General features: G+C 37.8%; 1 protein-coding gene across 9 annotated transcripts in view; it reads right to left on the bottom strand.

Annotated features, from left to right (window-relative positions):
• Window positions 1-292: 292 nt before the first annotated feature.
• The window catches only part of CCAR1 (cell division cycle and apoptosis regulator 1), a 61577-nt gene continuing 43101 nt past the window's right edge, over window positions 293-18768 (bottom strand). For all 9 annotated transcript variants that reach the window (XM_072756198.1, XM_026003660.2, XM_072756197.1 and 6 more), the window contains 9 exons: window positions 17682-17873; window positions 13960-14199; window positions 13266-13377; window positions 6970-7052; window positions 6487-6633; window positions 3831-3951; window positions 3560-3745; window positions 2666-2871; window positions 293-1154 (listed from right to left, as the gene is read on the bottom strand). In XM_072756198.1, coding sequence (XP_072612299.1) covers window positions 1095-1154; window positions 2666-2871; window positions 3560-3745; window positions 3831-3951; window positions 6487-6633; window positions 6970-7052; window positions 13266-13377; window positions 13960-14199; window positions 17682-17873 — 1347 coding nt within the window. In that variant the 3' untranslated portion in view covers window positions 293-1094. The remainder of the gene's footprint in view (window positions 1155-2665; window positions 2872-3559; window positions 3746-3830; window positions 3952-6486; window positions 6634-6969; window positions 7053-13265; window positions 13378-13959; window positions 14200-17681; window positions 17874-18768) is intronic.

Raw genomic sequence — 18768 nt, 5'->3', positions numbered from 1 at the left:
TTAACTGACTGAGCCACCCAGGTGCCCCTGGGTAATTCTTTCTTGTTGCGGGACTGTCCTATGCACCGTAAAATGTTTAGCAACATCCTTGGCCTCTGAAAACTAGATGCCATAGCATTCACTCACCCAGTTGTGAGAAGTGTCTCCAGACATTGCTAAATGTCCTCTGGGGCAAGTTCACCCCCTGTTGAGAACCACTTACTTTTAGAGTATATCATGTTTTCTACCCTTTTTACTCAACAGTTAATCAACTCTCAAGTATTCACTAAAATTCTGAAGGAAGTACACACACTAATAAAAAAATTATTTTTAATTAAAGAAGGCTTAACTTAAGACATCATACTGACATCTACTGGCTGGTGCTAAACTGTACATTTGACATATACTGCATTTTTAAAAACCCTCAAAATTATAATATAGGTGCTATTTTGGGAAAGTAGAACAATTAAATGAAAGCAGTAACATTAACATTAGTACTATTTGTTTTTTTTGCAAAGTCTAACATATATAATAACAATGATAATTGTCTTACTTTCTTAGTTTTTGGTGTACTATCTTTTGGATGACTTGAATTTTTAATGAATAGTTTAGAGACTGATAATTAGAGGGGATTTTTTTTAAGACAAGTAAAAAAGTCTGATTCAAAAAACTTGCAAAAAATTAAGCAGCATGCTATTTTATGATTTATACTGAAATTTTAAAAGACTAAAAAATTTTTATAAAAACCTAATAATGATAATTCTATAAATAAAACTGCAATTTTCTAAGTATTTTAATAAAAGACATTTGGTAATTAAATACTACTATCAATTAAACTGATGAACTTTATTGGGGTTAAAACTATAACAAAGTTCATCCTAAAACATTTTGCAATGCAAAATTATTTCACTCAAGGAGTGTTTAATAATTTGAATGCCAGGAATTACAAGCAATTTTCAAAAGCAGACTCTTCACATTCATAAAACTTTATACATCATTTGAACTAACATATTTATACTACTAAAATCAAACATGCATCACTTTCAAACATTCTTGTATCATGATTTTATATATTACATTATTTAACACCATTCCTCATCACTACACGTATTTTATCATACACTTGCACCATTCTCCTTGGATTTCTGATCTTTATCTTCATTCTTGACATTATCCTGCAACACAACAGACAAGGGAAAAGTGTATTGTATTAGATTCTCTTAAATATAAGTTTAAAAATAGACAGTCAACAGACTCTCCAGATAGCTCACTTTGCCATCTATAAAAAACTGACACTGGGAAACTAGAAAAGAACCTCTCAATTCTATGCAGAACAGTTTCTAGTATTTGAGAAAGCTATTTAAGTCCTGAGAAATGAGAGGTCCCAAGGAACAATAGTTCCCTGCACAATAGTAAAATTTTTCACTCCTTGTTCTGAGTAGACTGAGGATGTAGAAGGTCTCAATTAATCGAGTTAGTTTATAATGGCATGGAGTTACAGATTTCTTATTTATTTATTTATTATTTATTATTTATTTATTTATTTATTTATTTATTTATTTATTTATGAGGGAGAGAGAGAGAGAGAGAGGGAGGGGCAGAGACACAGGCAGAGGGAGAAGCAGGCTCCCTGCACTGGGAGCCTGACGTGGGATTCGATCCCGGGTATCCAGGATCACGCCCTGGGCCAAAGGCAGGCGCCAAACCGCTGCGCCACCCAGGGATCCCCAGATTTGTTTTGTTAGTGACAAAAAATAGTGAGGCACCTCGGTGGCTCCATATGTTAAGTGTCTGCCTTCATCTGAGGCCCTAATCTCAGGGTCCTGGGATGGGGCCCCACATTGGGCTACCTGTTCACAGAAAGCCTACTTCTCCTTCTCCTGCTTATCCTCTTTTTCTTCTCTCTCAAATAAATAAATAAATACTATCTTTTAAAAAACTAATAAATTGAATTTGATAGTGCCAAAGAATTTCTTAACTCTGCCCAACAATAAATAGGTTTAAAAGAAGTAAATGCGGGCATCCCTGGTGGCTCAGCGGTTTAGTGCCTGCCTTTGGCCCAGGGCGTGATCCAGGGGCCCCAGGATAGAGTCCTGTATCGGGCTCCCGGTGCATGGAGCCTGCTTCTCCCTCTGCCTGTGTCTCTGCCTCTCTCTCTCATGAATAAATAAAAAAAATCTGGGATCCCTGGGTGGAGCAGCAGTTTAGTGCCTGCCTTTGGCCCAGGGCGCGATCCTGGAGACCCGGGATCAAACCCCACATCGGGCTCCCGGTGCATGGAGCCTGCTTCTCCCTCTGCCTATGTCTCTGCCTCTCTCTCTCTCTCTCTCTCTCTGTGTGTGTGGGACTATCATAAATAAATAAAAATTTAAAAATAAATAAATAAATAAAATCTTAAAAAAAAAAAAGGAAATGCTTTTATTTCCCTCAAATTCAATTCACTCTATAGTTCTAAAAAAATGCAAACAAAATTTGCTTTAAGTCTACAATACATAAACCATGTTGACATTCCAACTAAATTCTCAAAAAATATAATCTTTTGGAAATTTCTTTTGATTAATCTGACAAAGGACAGAATACTACTATTTGCTCTGAGAAAAACAACTAAGAGATTAAAGACATTAAAATTTCCAAACAGATTTAAAAGTTAAAATAAACTGAAAAATGAAACTACAAAATTGCTAACCTTCTTCAGAACAGTGTGGATTTCATCCATTACTGTAGATAAGTTTCTGATTGTCTTATTGAGTTGGTTTTCAAACTGCAAATTCATGTTTTCTGAAATCTTTAAGTTTTCTTGCAACTGACTGAAGTCCTTTTTAACTTCTCTGAGTTCACCTGAGAGGCTCTTGTTGGAATTTTCCAAATTTAATATGGTTTTTTCATCTTCATCTGTTTAAAAAAATGAAATTCACCATTTTACCCCTTTAAAATCTCTAACTTTTAGATTACCAAATATTTAAGGAAGCAGTGCCTGGGTGGCTTAGTAGGTTAAGTGGCTGGCTCTTTATTTTGGCTCAGGTCATGATCTCAGGGTCCTGGGACTGAACTCTGCATTGGGGTCTGTGCTCAGCAGAAGTCTGCTCTATCATTCTTTCTTTCTCTCCCTCCCCCCACTTGTGTGCGCTCTCTAAAATAAGTAAATCTTAAAAAGAAATTTTAAGGACAATAAAAAAGTTATTCCCCAAAATAGCCACAAATGTCACAGTTAAAAAGCATGATGCAATACTTACTTCATTTAAATTAAGTTTTACCCAAGTATTACTTCTAAACCCAGGTTCCATTTTTAGATGAGTATATGGATTAGAAAAAGCAGAAACTGACAACTAAGTAGATCTAGGGAGGATTTAAAAAGTGCAAAAGAACAAGTGAGGAATCTAAGAATTCACATGAAAATCTAAGATTAATTCTTATAAAGCTAAGCAATTTTATAGTTTTTAATGGTCAAAAGTAAGTTGCATTATGTGCCTAGACTAAAATGCAATGTATGGATATGTGTACACAGGTATGTATAAGTGTGTACAATTATATATTCCAACAGGCTTTTCAAAGTACCAAAATACCCAATGCTGTTCCTTACCCGTTTTTTCTTCTAGCAACTGCAGCTTTTGTTCTACTTCAGCTCTTACTTTTTCACTCTTTTCCAACTTTTGCAAGAGGCTTCCTACATCTACCATGGCACCATTGTACACGATAAGACCAACATTTTCTTCCACATCCTTTGATTCTTGTTTTACTGTTGGTGTTGGAAGTAACAGCCTGTTCCCTATAAAAGAAAAGATCACTATTTTATTATTCTTTTTTAATAATTATAATAAAAATAACACAACCTAAGAATAATATACTCAAACCTAGCATATCTTCCTGCAATGCTTCAGATTCTTCATGGTTTTCTTCATCTTTTGAGGTGTCTGTTAATTTCCGGTAAAAGCAAGATTCACGGAGTACTACTTTATTAAGAAGCTTCTTTACCTGTTATGCAAGCAAATAAACAAGTATAAAATGAGAATACATTTTTGATTCTCCTTAACTGTGTTCTAATTTTCACATGTGATGAACAATGGCATCTATATTCTCAGGTATACTTTCCCACTCAAGAACACTTGTGGGCTGTTTTAAAAGATTTTATTTGGGGTGCCTGATGGCTCAGTGGTTTAATGTCTACCTTTGGCTCAGATTGTGATCCCAGGGTCCTAGGGTCCTGGGATTGAGTCCCGCATTGGGCTCCCTGCATACAGCCTACTTCATGCTCTGCCTATTTCTCTGACTCTCTGTGTCTCTCATGTATAAATAAATACAATATTTTATTTTATTTGAAAGAGAGCAAGTGTGCGTGCACACACAAATGGGAGGAGAGGTATAGGAAGGTAAGAATCTCAATCAACTCCCCATTAAGCACGGAGCCTGTGTTTAATCTACTAATACTAAGATCATGCTCTGAGCTGAAATCAAGAGCTGAAGGCTTTAACCAACTGAGCCACCCAGGTGGCACATTTTTTTTTTTTTAAAGATTTTTCATATTTTCTTTTCTTTTTTTTTTTTCATTTATTTAAGGGAGAGAAAGAGCATGAGCAGGGAGAAGCAGACTCCTTGCTGAGCAGGGAGCCCAACTCAGGGCTGGATCCTAGGGCACTGAGGGTCATGAACTGAGCCAAAGGCAGAGGTTTAACCGACTAGCCACCCAGGTGCCCTCCTTGTGATTTTTTTTTTTAAACTGTCTTCTCTGGGCAGCCTGGGTGGCTCAGCAGTTTAGTGCCGCCTTCAGCCCAGGGCCTGATCCTGGAGACCCCAGGATCGAGTCCCACATCAGGCTCCCTGCATGGAGCCTGCTTCTCCCTCTGCCTGTGTCTCTGCCTCTCTCTCTATGTGTGTCTCTCATGAATAAATAAAATCTTTAAAATAAATAAATAAAACCTAAAATCCAAATTATCACTTGAAAAAATTTTTGTTAGTAAAAACCACATAACGCTGATAGAAACACTAATGCATAGATTAAGGTATATGTACTGCTTGGCTTAGTTGGAAGAGCATGTGATTCTAAATCTCAGGGTTGTGAATTCAAGCCCCACACTGGGCTTGGAACCTACTTTGAAAAGAGAGGTGGGAAGGGGGACCCTGGATGGCAAAGTTGGTTAAACATCCTTTTTTTTTTTTTAAAGATTATATTTATTCAAAAAAAAAAAAAAAGAAAAAAAAAGATTTTATTTATTCATTCATGAAAGACACAGAGAGAGGCAGACACATAGGCAAAGGGAGAAGCAGGCTCTATGCAGGGAGCCGATGTGGAACTCGATCCCAGAACTCCAGGATCACGCCCTGAGCCAAAGGCAGATGGCTCAATTGCTGAGCCACCCCGGCATCCCTAAACCTCCAATTTTTGCTTTCAGCTCAGGCTGTAATCTCAGGGTCTGGATATCAAACCCCACACGGGGCTCCACATTCAGTTATGGAGTCTGCTTAAAAGATTCTTCCATTCTGACCCTTTCCACATCCCTTTGTGTGCACACTCGCTCTCTCAAATAAATCTTTATAAAAATGGTGTATGTACAAAGATATTTATTACGGCATAATCTATAATTATAAAAAATGAAAACTGCCTAGAGGCACCTGGGTAGCTCAGTTGTTGACCAGTCAGGTCATGATCCTCACGTCCTGGAATAGAGTCCCGTATCAGGTTCCCTGCAGGAAGCCAGGCCCCCTCTCTCTGTGTCTCTCATGAATAAATAAAATTTTCAAAAACCAAAAAACTGGAAAAAAAAAACTGAAGAAAAAAAAAAAAAAAAAAAAGAAGAAACTGCCTGGCAACTGAGACTATTCTAGGCAATTATGGTACATCTATATTACAGAATGCTTTACAGTCATAAAAAGAACAAAGTGGGTTTCTATTTTCATGGTAGACTGATTATATATTGTTAAATGAAAAAAACTCCAAAGGCACCAGCCAGTTCAGTTGGTACAGCATGGGACCCTGGGGATTTATGTTCGAGCCCCACACCGGGTGTAGAGATTACTTAGAAGTAAAATCTTTAAATAAATAAAAAGAGGGATGCCTGGGTGGTTCAGCAGTTGAGCACCTGCCTTCCTCCCAGGGGTGATCCTGGAGTTCTGGGACCAAGTACCACATCAGGGTCCCTGCATGGAGTCTGCTTCTCCCTCCCTCTGTGTCTCTGCCTCTCATGAATAAAATAAATAAATAAATAAATAAAAAGAAAAAAGAAATAAGTTATCTGTAATGTATAAAATGATTTTATATATATATTTATACACATATATTATACATCCTTATACAAAATGTCACATATACACACATATGAGTTACTTACAAAAAGATCTAGAAGATTACATGAGGCCAGGAAAATATAACTTTGGAGGGGACTTCTATTTTTTTAAATTTTACACATTTCAGTATTTCTTGACTATATCACTATTAGCTCGTATTACTCTTATATTTCAAGAAGATTGAAAAGATAGTTAATTTTCATTTTAAACATTCATAAGACAGATTACCTGAGCCCGAGAAAGATGTAGTCCAAGAGTATAAAGTATTTCTTCCAAATCCTTTTCAAGAAGATAACCACAATGGCTTTGATCAAAATAAACAAATGCCATTAACAGATCCCTGTTAATAGTGATCATTTGAGTCTTTTCTTTTTCCTAAAGAAAATGTGGAAGATAATAGCACATAATCTTTACCCCTGAAATGTGAGAAATTGACAGTGTTCATACAACAAAAACATGGAATGACCTTTACCTTATCTTACAAGTTAAAATGAATTGATCTGGTTTATATATATCAGAGAAAGGAATAAGACATATTGCTTATCTAATGTAAGCACAAATATCAAAAAATAATTGGCTGAATTTTGCACTGAGTGGTAATATATAGATATACAAGGACTTAAACTTCGTAACTATGTTATGCCTAGAAGCCTGGATTGTATGAAAAATGGAAATTATTATATTATAAAGAATAGAGTACTCAATAGATACCTTATCTTTAGAGGGCCTCTCCTTGCAATACCTGTTGATATCTCTTTTGTCATCTCGTTTGTTTATTTCTTCCTCATCTCGATCTATAAAAGCAACACAACAGCAACAAAATACTCATTAATATAGATATTTTCTATTACTGTAGACATAAAAATAGTTTTCTATTACTGATCAGTTTTCAAAAGACACAATGGAAAGAAATAGCATATGAATAAAAATGGTTTGGACTTTAATGGGGTGCTGGCTGGCTCAGTCAGTAGAGCATGTGACTCTTGATTTTAGGATTGTAAATTTTAGCCCCACATTACGTGTAGAGATTACTGAAAAATAAAATAGTAAAAAAAAAGGGTGGGGGGATTCCTGGGTGGTGCAGCGGTTTGGCGCCTGCCTTTGGCCCAGGGCGCGATCCTGGAGACCCGGGATCAAATCCCACGTCGGGCTCCCGGTGCATGGAGCCTGCTTCTCCCTCTGCCTGTGTCTCTGCCTCTCTCTCTGTGTGTGACTATCATTTAAAAAAAAAAAAAAAAAAAAAAAAAAAAAGGCAGTTTAGCACCGCCTGCAGCCCCGGGTGTGATCCTGGAGACCAGGGATCAAGTCCCACGTTGGGCTCCCTGCATGGAGCCTGCTTTTCCTCTGCCTATGTCTCTGCCTCTCTCTCTCGCTCTGTGTCTCTCATGAATAAATAAAATAAAATCTTAAAAAAAAAAGAATTATAGTTTTGTTTTTTTGTTTTTCTTTTTTAGAGAGGAGGGGGAGAGGAAAGGGAGAACGAGAAGATGGGAGGAGAAGCAGAGGAAAAGGGATTCAGAGAATCTCAAGCAGACTCCCAACTAAGCACGGAGCCCAATGTGGGGCTTAATCTCACAAATCTGAGAATCATGACCTGAGCTGAAATTACGAGTTGGCTGCATAGGGGCAGCCCTGGTGGCCCAGCAGATTGGTGCTCGCCTTTGGCCCAGGGCGTGATCCTGGAGACCCAGGATCGAGTCCCATATCAGGCTCCCTGCATGGAGCCTGCTTTTCCCTCTGCCTGTGTCTCTGCCTCTCTCTCTCTCTCTCTGCCTCTCATGAATAAAGTCTTTAAAAAAAAAAAAAGTTTAAGAGTTGGCTGCATAACTGACTGAGCCATTCAGACACCCCAGAAATGAATTATAAAGAAGAAAAGGAAGAAATGCATAGAGACACTAGAAGGAGGAAAAAATTTTACTTTATTAACGTATCTATTCCATGTTTAAAGATGGGAACCTGGATAAATCATTTTCTTTTTAATGTTTTTCATTTATTCATTAAGACTTTAAATGATCTCTACACCCAACATGGGGCTCAAATCCACAACCCAAAGATCAAGAGTTGCATGATCTTCTGACTAAGCCAGCCAGGTTCCCAGAATTGTACACTTCTAAATGAGTAAGTTATATAGTATGGAACTGTGTCTCAATAAAGCCATTTTTGTAAAAGGGAAATAGGCAAGTGGTCTAAAGCTGGACTGTGGTGATGGTTTAATAAATCTATAAAGTTATTAAGAATGAGTAAGTTGCACATTTAAAAGTAGTGAATTTTGGGACGCCTGGGGGTCTCAGTGGTTGAGTGTCTGCCTTCAACTCAGGGCGTGATCTCGGGGTCCTGGGATCAAGCTCCACATCCAGTTTTCTGCAGGGACCCTGCTTCTCCCTCTGCCTATGTCTCTACTTCTGTATCTCTCACGAATAAATAAAATAAAATAAAAGCAGTGAATTTTGTAGTATGTATCGGCACTTAAACGGTTAAAAAAATTGTGTCCTTGGAATGGATTTTTCTCATATATGCTATAATATAGAATAGTTCAGCTGCACTATAGATTTATTATTGTAGATAAATTAATTTAGCATTAATTAATGCTAAGAGCCTGTTTCTTCCATTACAAAAATAGAGAAAACAACAGCCTCTGAGTAGAATTATAATTACAAGTTATTTTTATTGAGTATACCATATATTAAACAAAGGTTAAATTCCTTTCCTTTATTTTTTTTTTATTTTTTATTTTTTTTTAAAATGTATTTATGATAGTCACACGCAGAGAGAGAGAGAGAGGCAGAGACATAGGCAGAGGGAGAAGCAGGCTCCATGCACCGGGAGCCCGATGTGGGATTCGATCCCGGGTCTCCAAGATCACGCCCTGGGCCAAAGGCAAGCGCCAAACCACTGCGCCACCCAGGGATCCCTTCCTTTCCTTTATTAACGTTTTATAGACATGATCCACCTTATGTGAGTTCAACTTGAAAGCTGTTATTTTCAAGACTTTATCTCTCTTGGAACATAGATTTTTTTTTTTCCCCAACACAACTATCCACATGAAACACATTTAAAGGAACAGGCTCCTGGGGCTCCTGGGTGACTCAGTTGGTTAAGCATCTGCCTTTGGCTCAGGTCATGATCCCAGGGTTCTGGATTGAGTCCCACATCAGGTTCTCCGCTCACTGAGGAGTCTCTTCTTCCTCTGCTACTACCCTGACTCATGCTCTCTAAGATAAATAAAATCTTTAAAAAAAAATAAAGGAACATGCTATCTATATAAAAAACTACTTTGTAATCTTTTTCCATGTCATTAATCCTCCAACAGTTTCTTCAAGGGCTGCACAGAATTTAATTGCATGTCTACAGCAAAATATATTTAAATAATTCTCTATTATTAAATATTAAGACAGGAGCACCTGGGTGGCTCAGTCAGTTAAGCATCCAACTCTCATTTTGGCTCCCTCATGATCTTGGTGGGGGTTGTAGGATAGAGCCCTAAATCAGGTTCCCCTCTCTGTCACCCCCCAACCTGCTCTCTAAAATAGACAGATCTTAAAAATAAATAAATTAATTAATTAATTAATATTAAGACCAATTCTGATTTTTGCTTGTATAGACAATATGGAATGAACATCTGTGTTGGTATTTTATTTTATTTATTTTATTTTTTAAAATATTTTATTTATTTATTCATGACACACACACAGAGAAAGAGAGGCAGAGACACAGGCAGAAGGAGAAGCAGGCTCCATGCAGGGAGCCCGACATGGGACTCGATCCCGGGTCTTCAGGATCAGGCCCTGGGCTGAAGGCGGCACTAAACCGCTGAGCCACCTGGGCTGCCCTGTGTTGGTATTTTAAAGGATACAGTACATTAACATTGTCAAATTTCTGTTCAGAAAAAGTGTAACATTTTTTTAAGATTTTATTTGAGAAAGAGAGAGAGAAAGAGAGAGAGAGCGCATGAGCAGAGGGAAAGGGAGAGGGAGAAGCAGATTTCCCAACAGGTCCTGGAATCATGACCTGAGCCAAAGACAGATGCTTAACCAACTGAGCCACCCAGGTGCCCCAATTAAACTGACTATAAGAAATAACTCTTCTATTTAACCTTGTCAATTGTTAAACTGCATCTTTTATTAAAAACTTTTTGTTAAGAGGCAGCTGGGTGGCAGTCAGTTGAGCATGTGACTTGTGGTTTCAGCTTAGATTATCATCTCAAGCGCCGCATCAGTGTCCACGCTTATGGTAGCCTGCTTAAGACTCTACTTATTTTAAAGATTTTATTTATTTATTCATGAGAGAGATGGAGAGAGAGGCACAGACATAGGTAGAGGGAGAGGCGGGCTCCCCATAGGGAGCCCGATGCGATGCAAGACTCGATCCAGTACCCCGGGATCACACCCTGAGCCAAAGACAGATGTTCAACTGCTAAGCCACCCAGGCATCCCTTAAGACTCTCTCTTATCCTGCCCTGCCCCTGCTCTCTCAAATAAACAAATCTTAAAACAACAACAACCATTTTATCAAATTGATTGGTAAAAAATACTCATTGCAATATGCTCCCCTGATTACTAAGAAGATACAACATGATTTTAGACATGAAATGGCATTATGTTTTCATTTTTTAAAAAATCACCTTTATTTGAAAAAGCGTGATCTTCAAGTAACTTGAGAGGGTAATGAAATATAAAGTATGGTGGGTGAAATAAAGGAAAACTATGAAAATATTGAAGCAAGCAGCAACTGGAAATACCAGGGAAACCAAATGAGAACTATAATTGATCACCCTATTTGGCTTTGTTGTTTATATTTGTTCAAGTTTCTATTTAAAGCCTATTTGGACAGCTCCAGGAACTTGCATATATATCAGCAAAAAGGAGATAAAAACCCCTCTTTCTCAAGATTTTATTTAAAATTTTTTCTTAAAAAAATTAATTTTGGGGATGCTTGGGTGGCTCAGCGGTTGAGTGTTTTGTTTGTTTGCCTTTGGCTTGGGGCATGATCCTGGAGTCCTGGGATCAAGTTCGGCATTAGGTTCCCTGTGTGGAGCCTGCTTCTCCCTCTGCCCGTGTCTCTGTCTCTGTCTCTCATGAGTAAATAAAATCTTCAAAAAAATACAAAAAAAATGTTGTTGTTTTTTTTTTTAAGTAATCTCTATACCTAGTGTGGGGCTCACACTTATAACTCCAAGATCAAGAGTCACATGCTCTACTGAGTCAGCTAGGTGGTCCCCAAAGTACTCTTTTCCTTATTAAGAGCTTATATGTATTCAAGTGGGAAAAAACAGAAAATAAAATAAGTAAGTAGTATAGTAGAATAGCTTCTGAGTTCTGTGAGTAGAGCAGAATAAGAAGGGATTCTGAATGTGTATTGGTGGGGAAGACTGCAATTTTAAATAAGAGTGGGGGCAGAGCAGGTCTCACTGAGAAAGTGACTGCTGAACAAAACTTCAAATTTGAAACCATCAGGAAGGTAGATCTCTTAGAGTTTCCATGCAGAAGGAATGGCCCTAATATAGGGGCATACATAATGGGTTCAAGAAAGTCACAAAGCCTTAGGTGCGAAAGCCAAGTAGAAAGAGTGGTAAGAGATAAAATTAGAGACTTGATGTGATAAAGTATTAGAGGTCACTGGAAACACTGACTTTTTTTACACAGAGTGGAATGGAGAGCCACTGAAAGAATCTAAGAACAAATGAAAGAAATCAAATAAATGACTTAAATTTTCCAAATGTTATTCTGGTAATTGTGTTGAGAAGAGACTTTAGAGAAGGGAGTAAAAGCAAGGAAATCAGCTAGTAGGAAGTTTTTATGTATTTTTAAAGATTTATTTATTTATATGGGGGGGGGGGGTGGCAGAGACATAGGCGGAGGGAGAAGCAGGCTCCCGGATCCCAGGGCCATGCCCTGATGTTGTATGTAGAGATTATTTAAAATCAATCAATCAATCCTCTCCTCTATCATACACAGACATCACAGGGCAGTATTTAAAGGTCTATAGGTTGCACTTATATTGATAGAAGTTTGTTTGTTTGTTTGTTTTTTTAAGGATTGAGTACTCCACACCGCAGAGTAATTCCTCCTAGAGTTTTAGCGGTTTTATTTTCAATATATTTTTTTTTATTATTATTATTTTATTTATGATAGTCATACAGAGAGAGAGAGAGAGGCAGAGACATAGGCAGAGGGAGAAGCAGGCTCCATGCACCGGGAGCCCGATGTGGGATTCGATCCCGGGTCTCCAGGATCGTGCCCTGGGCCAAAGGCAGGCGCCAAACCGCTGCGCCACCCAGGGATCCCTAGCGGTTTTATTTTCAAAACCATGTCCAATGAGCTTTCTGAACAGCTGTTGTAGCTATAGAGAAAACAGCTTCCTTCAGAGAGCAGTACTTTGGGTGGAAAGGACAAAATCCCTTCACGTTTGCACATTTTTTAATTGCTTATCTATTGTATTCTGCAGTAGGGTGTAAGTACAGATAAGCTATCACCTCAGATGGGAGCTTAAAAAATTTTTTTCCTCCTCAACACCATGGTTCCTTTAACATGTTTCCAATATTCCCAGGTAGCCCACAGTGTCCTACAAAAAAACTCTGGGTTAGACATATGGGGTTCTGGGTAGTGTTAACAGAAGAGAGGGCAGAACTGGTACAGCTGACCATGGAGAAAGCTGACCTGGCTGGTGTGGTAAAGAGAGGCCCCTTGTTTATTACATGCTCATTCTAGGACTGCTCGCCTTAAGCACAAAGTGCCATTCAGGATCTATTTTTGGAGGTTTATTACATATGTCTAGTTCTCAATTCCAACAGTTTAGTGAAGATCTAAATAAAATGCTATGTTCTACCTTAAAAAAATCCTCTCATCTATTAATAAAACAATATAAACAGATTTTTACTAAACCGTATTTTACTATTTCTATTCTAAAAAAGAAAGAACATTAGAATTATAGACTGCAATTATACAAAGTCACCGAACAAAAAATGTATTTTTTCATCCTAAGGAGAAATAAGTAAATTTGAATCTTACCATCTTCTTCATCCTCAGCTTCTTCTGCTTCCATTGGATCATATTCATCTTGATTATTATCTTCTTCAGTTTCATCATCATCTTTAGAATCCTCTTTTCTTTTATCTTCTTTCTGTAATTTAAAATGCCTTAAAATAAGCAAAATATCTGACCAAACGTTAAACGATTAAAACAAAACAAAAAAACATAAATTTATTAAATTTACTTGAAATAGAATATTATAAAATTCTCTTAACAATATACTTTAGGGGATGCCTGAGTGGCTCAGCAGTTGAGTGTCTGCCTTGGGCTCACAGCATGATCCCAGGTTACTGGGATCAAGCCCCGCGTTGCGCTCCCCACAGAAAGCCTGCTTCGTCTCCTCTGCCTATATCTCTGCCTCTCTCAAGAATAAAATCTTAAAAAAACAAAAACCCAAACCCAATACATTTTAAAAGTAAACTACCATTCACAATATATGTAAATAAACCACTATGCTGTACACCTTAAAATAAAAGGAACAAATTACCAGAAAATGGTTCTAGATATTTATATAGCCTTAATTTGAAAAATTAAATTTCTAATAATACACAAAAATCTTTTAGTTTGGCCTTTATATTTTGCTATCCAATGGAATCCATCATCATTTGTTACTCTAAAGACTAAAGGAAAACTTCTAAATAAGGTTGCTGATGTAATAGAAATAATTACAGACCTTCCTTTCATCTCTATCTTCTTTTTTATCTTTATCATCGCCTGATTTTCTCCGTTTGGGTTTTGGCTCATCAGTTTCATCATCTCTGTCTTCTTTTTTATCTTTTCTCTCATCTTTTTTGCTTTTCTTTTCCTTTTCTTTTTTGTCCTCTTTCTCAGGAAGAGATAATAATGATTTGTATATTCTGACACCAAAATCTCTTTGAAGCATTTCGTTGAAAAGTTCTGCAAATAATGAAACCTATAAAAAGATACCAACAGTAACTCAGCTAACTTAAATAGAAAATTGAATAAATCCAGCATAATAATTTATCAAATGACTCGCCACATCTAACAATATGCGCTAACAAGAGAGTGATAATAATTGATGTCAATGATGTTGAGATCTTCAAAAGACTCAAAAAACTCTCTTGAAGATATAAATTTATGTTTAGCATACTTTTGGCCAAATTTTAGAAAGAATAACAAAACTGTACCACAAAAAAATTTGAAATCAGTATAAAAAAGGATTTCTATTTTACACAGCATTTAATCTTCATGATAAATATTTTTATTTACTCAACGAGTTTTTCTGAAATGCCTCCTATGCTACCAATTGTTCTAGGCATTGGGAATACAGCAGTGAAGAAGATAAAAATCAACTCTAAGGGCGCATGGATGGCTCAGTCAGTTAAGCAGCTGCATTCAGCTCAGGTCACTGTATCAGGGTCCTGGGATCCTGTCCTGGAATAGGCTCCCTGCTCAGTGAGGAGCCTGCTCCTCTCCAACCCCACTCAGGTTCTCTCTCTCAAATAAATAAAATCTTAAAAAAAAAAAAAAAATACTGACTCTAATGTGCTAATGATCTAATGGGAAGAGTAAAAGATAACCAAAGCACCAGAAAATTTTAAGAAGAAAAAAAAAGGAGGGGGGGGGGGGGGAATTCCTGGTGGCTCAGCAGTTTAGTGCCTGCCTTCAGCCCAGGGCGTGATCCTGGAGTCCCAGGATTGAATCCCACATCGGGCTCTGTGCATGGAGCCTGCTTCTCCCTCTGCCTGTGTCTCTGCAGCACCCCCCCGCCCCCGCCTGTCTCTCATGAATAAATAAAATGTTAACAAAAAAGGGGGGGGATAAACTCAGAATAACAATAAAGTGCAGTGTAGTCAAAGAAGATCTCTCTGATTAAGTGACATCAGAAAAGTGACCCACGGGTAGGCCGGGTGGTTCAGTGGTTTAGCGCTGCCTTCGGCCCAGGGTGTGATCCTGGAGACCAGGGATCAAGTCCTACGTCGGGCTCCCTCCATGGGGCCTGCTTCTCCCTCTGCCTGTGTCTCTGTCTCTCTCTCTGTGTGTCTCTCATGAATAAATAAATAAAATCTTTAAAGAAAAAGATTGCAAAAAAGAAAGAAAGAAAGAAAGAAAGAAAGAAAGAAAGAAAGAAAGAAAGAAAGAAAAAGAAAAGTGACCTGAAAGTGGCAAAGAAATGGGACATATTGATACCTAGAAAAGCATTTCAGGCAGGGGACACAAACTGAGAATTCTAAGAAGGGAGCATGCATTATTACTATGCAAGCATCCACAGACAATGACATACTCATGAACCTAAAATTATACACTGAATTTTCTATATAAATATTTCTAAGTACAGGGTGCCTGGCTGGCTTAGAACATGCCACCCTCGATCTCAGGGTGTTGAATTTGAACCCCAAATCAGGTATAGAGGTTACTTAAAAATAAAATCTTAGGGATGCCTGGGTAGTTCAGCAGTGGAGCACCTGCCTTTGGCTCAGGACAGGATCCCAGGTCTGGGAATTGAGTCCCACATCAGGCTCCTTGTGAGGAGTCTGCTTCTCTCTCTGTGTATGTCTCTGCCTCTCTGTCTCATGAACAAACAAACATTTTTTTTTAAAGATCTTATTTAATTATTTATTTATGACAGAGAGAGAGAAAGAGAGAGAGGCACAGGGAGAAGCAGGCTCCATGCAGGGAGCTGGACGTGGGACTTGATCTCGGGTCTCCAGGATCACACCATGGCGGCGCTAAACCACTGGGCAACCGGGGCTGCCCCAAATAAAATCTTAAAAAAAAAAAAGAAAAAAAAAATCTTAGGGCAGGTGGGTGGCTCGGTAAAGTAGCTGACTCTTGATTTCAGCTCAGGTTATGATCTGAGAATCATGAGACTGAGCCCTGTGTTGGGCTCTTTGCTCCCCAGGCTCTTCTATCAGTGGGAAGTCTGCTTGAGATTTTCCCTCTCCCTCTGCCAACTCCTACTCTCGCTCTCAAATAAATAAAAATTTAAAAAGAAAACTTAAAAAAAAAAATCTTAAAATTTTATTTCTAAGGCTATTTCCAACAGATTCAAAGGGTCCAGAACTTGAAATGGTTGACCACAGCTCTAAAATACATAACCTTTGGGGCACCTGGGTAGCTCAGTGGTTGAACATCTGCCTTTGGTTCAAGTCGTGATCCCAGGGTCCTGGTATCGAGTCCTCATCAAGCTCATTACAGGGAGCCTGCTTCTCCCTCTGCTTATGTCTATGTCTTTCTCTGTCTCTCATGAATAAATAAAATCTTAAAAAATAGAATAAAATACATAATCTTTGGCAGTGTATTCAGAGTATTTAATAAATTTTAATCAGACTATTTTCCTTATCATAAAGGATAATGTAATGTATTAAAATTGAATTTGTGGCACGCCTGCGTGGTTCAGCAGTTGTGGGATGCCTTTGGCTCAGGGCGTAATCCCAGAGTCCTGGGACTGAGTCCCACACTGGGCTTCCTGCATGGAGCCTGCTTTTCCCTCTGACTATGTCTCTGCTTCTCTGTTTCTCTCATGAATAAATAAAATCTTTATGAAATTATTATTTTGGAATAGTTTACATCTTTTTTAAAAGAATGAACCAATCACTTCTTTAGGGATAAAAATATTCAATTATTTTGAAAAATAAACTACATGTTGTAAATCTGTTCTATGATAATGGTAACAAAGAAAGAGATTCAAGTTGAAAAATAAACATCAATTATTTTATCTTCCACCTCAATCAATCACCAAGTATAATTTTAAATCCCACTGAATGGTATTTTAATTCTAGAGTAAATAATAAAGCATTACCTCGTTCCCCAAACAGGCAATTACACATTATGTATCATGTGTCTCCTGATATTCTGATAAAAAAACCACACCACTACTTATGAATTATTTCTTTTAAATAATAATTAAATCAGAACCTGATTAAAATCTTTAGATCCAACTATCAATTTACAGGAAAAACAGAGGCCAGAGTAACATTTAAATGATACTACAGGAATGCAATCACAAAAAATGAATCTTGTAGGAAAAATCAGCTGGTGTACCCCCCCACCTTCAAAAATAAATTGCAGGGAAAAAAAGCAAATTTATTTTTTATTCAAAAATAAATTGCAGGGGCAGCCTGGGTGGCTCAGCGGCTTAGCACCGCCATCAGCCCAGGGTGTGATCCTGGAGACCCAGGATCGAGTCCCAGATCAGGCTCCCTACATGGAGCCTGCTTCTTCCTCTGCCTGTGTCTCTGCCTCTCTCTTCTCTCTCTCTGTGTGTGTCTCTCATGAATAAATAATTAAAATCTTTAAAAATAAAAAAAAATTAATAAATTGCAGGAAAAAAACAAAAACACAGAATCCATGAAAAAGCCAAGAGATTTAAGAGCTATATTAACCATCAAAATGTGTGTACCTTATATTTAGATCCCGAACTTAAAATATTACCTCAAATGAATGTTCTTTATTATCCTCTAATCTGTAGTCCAAAAGTACACTCAAAGACATAATGCTACAGTCAAACTTTCCACTTTTTGCAGCCCAGTTTGGATGTACAATGATGGCTGGTTCATCAGGCAAAATGTATCTTCTTTCCCGCCGCTGGCGTTCCATTTCCTCTTGACGTTTTCTTTCTTCTTCCTACATATTTGAAATTTTAAGTAATGTTAAACTGCCATGCAAAATATGTATATATCAAGTGTACACTTTGTGATGAAAAAGGGCAAAATTCCCATGACTCCTTTTAGTGATTATGCCAACCATAAGGGCTGGAAAGAAAGTTCAAATTTACTAATGAAGATAGCAGCTCTTATGGCTTCTGCTTTTCTCTTTTGGGATTCCCAGTACAAGAAACTGCCTTCTAAAGAGAAAAAAAAAATCTGTGTTAACATATAAATCAGAGATTCTGGAAAATAGTGATAGAGCGTATTTTCTAGATCTTCCTGAATCCCTACATAAAAAGGGAATAATCTAGACACCAATCCACGTACATTTACAACAAAACAAGGTGAAAAGGTATCCCCATAAATCCCAATACACAATTGAATATGAAAAAACCACAAGAACCAAAAGACCTATTTGTTACTGGCGTCTGTGTAGAGGGAAAAGTAGAAGGAAACAAATAGGGTTTTTTGATGGATCTAAGAACAGGAAAACCACAAAGCAGTCAATAGACATTCACTGGAAAGTGTGGTCAATTTTGTAACAGCAGCTAAAACTAGGCAATATTTTATTTTATTTTATTTTATTTTATTTATTTATTCATTTATTTATGATAGACATAGGGAGAGAGAGAGAGGCAGAGTCACAGGCAGAGGGAGAGGCAGGCTCCATGTCGGGAGCCCGACACGGGGACGCAGGACTCCAGGATTGCGCCCTGGGCCAAAGGCAGGCGCTAAACCGCTGAGCCACCCAGGGATCCCCCTAGGCAACATTTTACTATCAACAATAGTGAGTACAAGGAGCCCATCTTAACATCTGAAAGGACCAAGAACATTCTAGTCCTATGAACTTGCAAAGTTGAATTACCAATGCA

Source organism: Vulpes vulpes, chromosome 4 (genome assembly GCF_048418805.1).
Source record: "Vulpes vulpes isolate BD-2025 chromosome 4, VulVul3, whole genome shotgun sequence".
Classification (NCBI taxonomy): domain Eukaryota; kingdom Metazoa; phylum Chordata; class Mammalia; order Carnivora; family Canidae; genus Vulpes; species Vulpes vulpes.
Note: the sequence above shows the minus strand (reverse complement) of the source record. Positions and strands in the feature narration are given on the sequence as shown.